Below are 2,922 nucleotides of genomic sequence, written 5' to 3' on the forward strand. Positions count from 1 at the left end.
GAGAAAACAGTCGGCAAAGAATTCTGTTAGGTTAAAAAACATTTCGCTAAAAAAATAACGAATTCTAAAAGAAATAAAAATAAACAACTTAAAAAATATAAATGCTGTTGCCAGCCATAGAATTTTTTGAAAGTTAACTTAGCAACATAAATCAAAATGATATAGAAGCGCAACCAGATCAAAATTATGATACCTGAGCGCTTGACTTAACAAATCCTTCAATTCTATAAGTGTTGTATCGCCAAATGCCCAGATTAACAATTGTGTTTTTAAAGAAATTTTATAAAAAGTTTTAAATAAAAAAACTTCTATCCAGCTACTTCTACAACTGCTTCTTGAAGAATATTGTTTTAATTATACAGTACTAACTTTACTTCTATTTACATTATTGCTATGACCCTCCTTCATTACATTTTACAACTTCATGCTAAATTTGAGGATTTCAAGTTGTTTTGTGGTTGAATACTGACATTTAGAAATGTGTACATAAAAGAAATAATATTTAGAGGTAAAGAGTTGCCTCAGAAAAATTTGAATTGTTGACACTGAATTTAATAATGGAAACAATCGTGGACGAGCGCCAGCGAGCAGGGGGCGAAGCCTCCTAGTAACAGTATAATATACAATAATGTAAAAATTTGACAGAATAGTTTGAAATGATGCAAATATTATATATGTCTTACAATTCAAATATTTTCTAATCACAATTAAAATAAATGGTGAAAAGTAATAATATTTATTTCTTTATTTTTTTGAGCAGAATTATTTTCGAAGAAATGATATTTATAATTGAGCGCAAAAGTGTTTGAAATACGTTAGTAAAAACAAAATATTAATATTAAAAGGTCCAATTAAATCGCACTCCTCACTAAACTAATGAAACTCACTAAAATATTATAATTATTATACTATTCCTCACTAATATTAATTATTTTATTCTATTGTATAACCGCCGTTGAACAGCCGACCCAATATTATGGATTTGCAACTAATAATGTTGAACTCCGTAGCCTTGTAATTTTGAACCCAATCCAGAAGACAAGGGAACTCCTGGATCGAGTATTGGGAGAAATTTGCCTTCGTGGAGGACTTTTTGATGAAACTAACCCGTATTTACGTTTCATGGAGAGCAAGACCACGAGATCCTTCCACGGTTATCCTGGCGGCAAGGGGACTCTAACCCATGATCCGTCTATCACTAAGGATATTTCATGTCTGCACTGTGGTCTGTGCAAGCCGGATGCGGAATTCGTATCGACTGGGATTCGAACCCGGTTCACCTCATTGGAAGGCGAACGCTCTATTCTCTGAGCCATTGCTGCTTAATATTAATTATTATTATTTGTCCAATTACAAGCTCTACTCACAGAACTATATCTCCTCACTAACCATCTTTCCCAATAATTGAGTGCTCCCCCCATGCCCAATATTTTCAGTCAGAGTACTCCGTTCATTCAGATATTATATGTTTTTGGGTCGGATTTCACTATATCTCCTATACTACTTAATCATCTTTTTTAAAGTTAACACCCCAAACCATTAAAATTGTCTGCCAGAAGATAAGTGAAAATCCAATCATTAGATCAAAAGACATTTTCGTGTTTCATTTTTGATTTTGTACTTATAAAATATGTGATTTGCAGAATGGGCTAATTAAAATTTATACATGTCTGAATAAAAATAGTATCCAAAAAACAACTGTTGTAGATTTTGCGATAGGCTTTAAAAAAGCTAATACTCTCAATTTATTCACAAGGTACAAAGGTATGGTTATTTAAATATATGTTATAAAAATGTACCTTTATATGTACAGTTCCTCTTTCTTCAAAAGTATAACCACCTAATTTTAGCAACATTTGTCTGAATGATTCACTGCAATGAATACGAAGTGCTGCAAGGAGAAAAAAAAAAGAATTGTTTAATTGAAAATTTTAAATTGTGATTTACGTAACACCAAATTAACATAAGTTAGGTAAATTGAGGTTAAAGTAATTAGATAAGAATTTTCGAAAATTGAAATGTAACAAAAGAAAACAAAACAATAGGACCTAAGAATTCCAAAAATGTTTCAAATGCTTACATAAAAGGTAAAAAAAAATGTCAAACTTGCTTCTGTAAAAATAAAACCTAGAGTAACAAATGCATTTGTATTAAGATAAAAATACATTTTTGCCACTGTTCCATTTAGGGGTAAAATTTGTTTTCTTTTTACTTTAACTTAATTTAATTATTTGAAGAAAAAAAATTCTTAGAATATGTTAAATGATTAAACAATACGATTTGGGGGAAAGAAAGTCTCCAATGAAAAAAAAAAAAAAAAAAAAAAAAAAAAAAAAAAAAAAAAAAAAAAAAAAAGGAAATAAATAAAAGCTAAATTTCCCGAAATAGCAAATTTAATTGAATCGATGAGTTCGGAAGCAAATAATATGCAGTGAATTTCAAATCAATATGGCTTGTTTTCAGACTCATTGATTAAATTAGATTTTTATTGTACAATTTTATACATATTTAAATATTTACGAAGACCACTTGATTCCATTCTCGATGCTGTATTCACCGTGTCACCAAATAGACAATATCTTGGCATTTTCTTCCCAACAACTCCAGCGCATACAGCTCCTGTAGAACACATTAATCTATTACTCAGATGGGTCAAAACTATAAACAAGATATACAAATAAGATAAATAAATTCTGATGTTTGTTTGCGTATGTTTAATGAAACGCAATATATATATTAATTTTTTTATCTTAGGATAATTATTCTTTATTCAGAAATATCACATTATACCAATAGATGTGTCTTGATAACGACTATTAGCTTTCCCATTTTTAGTTTCTCTTTATATTAATTTTTATTTTATTATTTGTATATATATATATTATTATATATATTATTATTATTATTATTATTATTATATTA

General features: G+C 28.9%; 1 protein-coding gene across 1 annotated transcript in view; it reads right to left on the minus strand.

Annotated features, from left to right (window-relative positions):
- The window catches only part of LOC107442186 (guanylate cyclase 32E-like), a 119,756-nt gene that overhangs the window by 3,113 nt on the left and 113,721 nt on the right, over positions 1 to 2,922 (minus strand). The window contains exons 19-20 of the mRNA XM_071178709.1: positions 2,521 to 2,619; positions 1,800 to 1,891 (exon numbers count right to left, since the gene is read on the minus strand). Coding sequence (XP_071034810.1) covers positions 1,800 to 1,891; positions 2,521 to 2,619 — 191 coding nt within the window. The remainder of the gene's footprint in view (positions 1 to 1,799; positions 1,892 to 2,520; positions 2,620 to 2,922) is intronic.

Source organism: Parasteatoda tepidariorum, chromosome 3 (assembly GCF_043381705.1).
Source record: "Parasteatoda tepidariorum isolate YZ-2023 chromosome 3, CAS_Ptep_4.0, whole genome shotgun sequence".
Classification (NCBI taxonomy): Eukaryota; Metazoa; Arthropoda; class Arachnida; order Araneae; family Theridiidae; genus Parasteatoda; species Parasteatoda tepidariorum.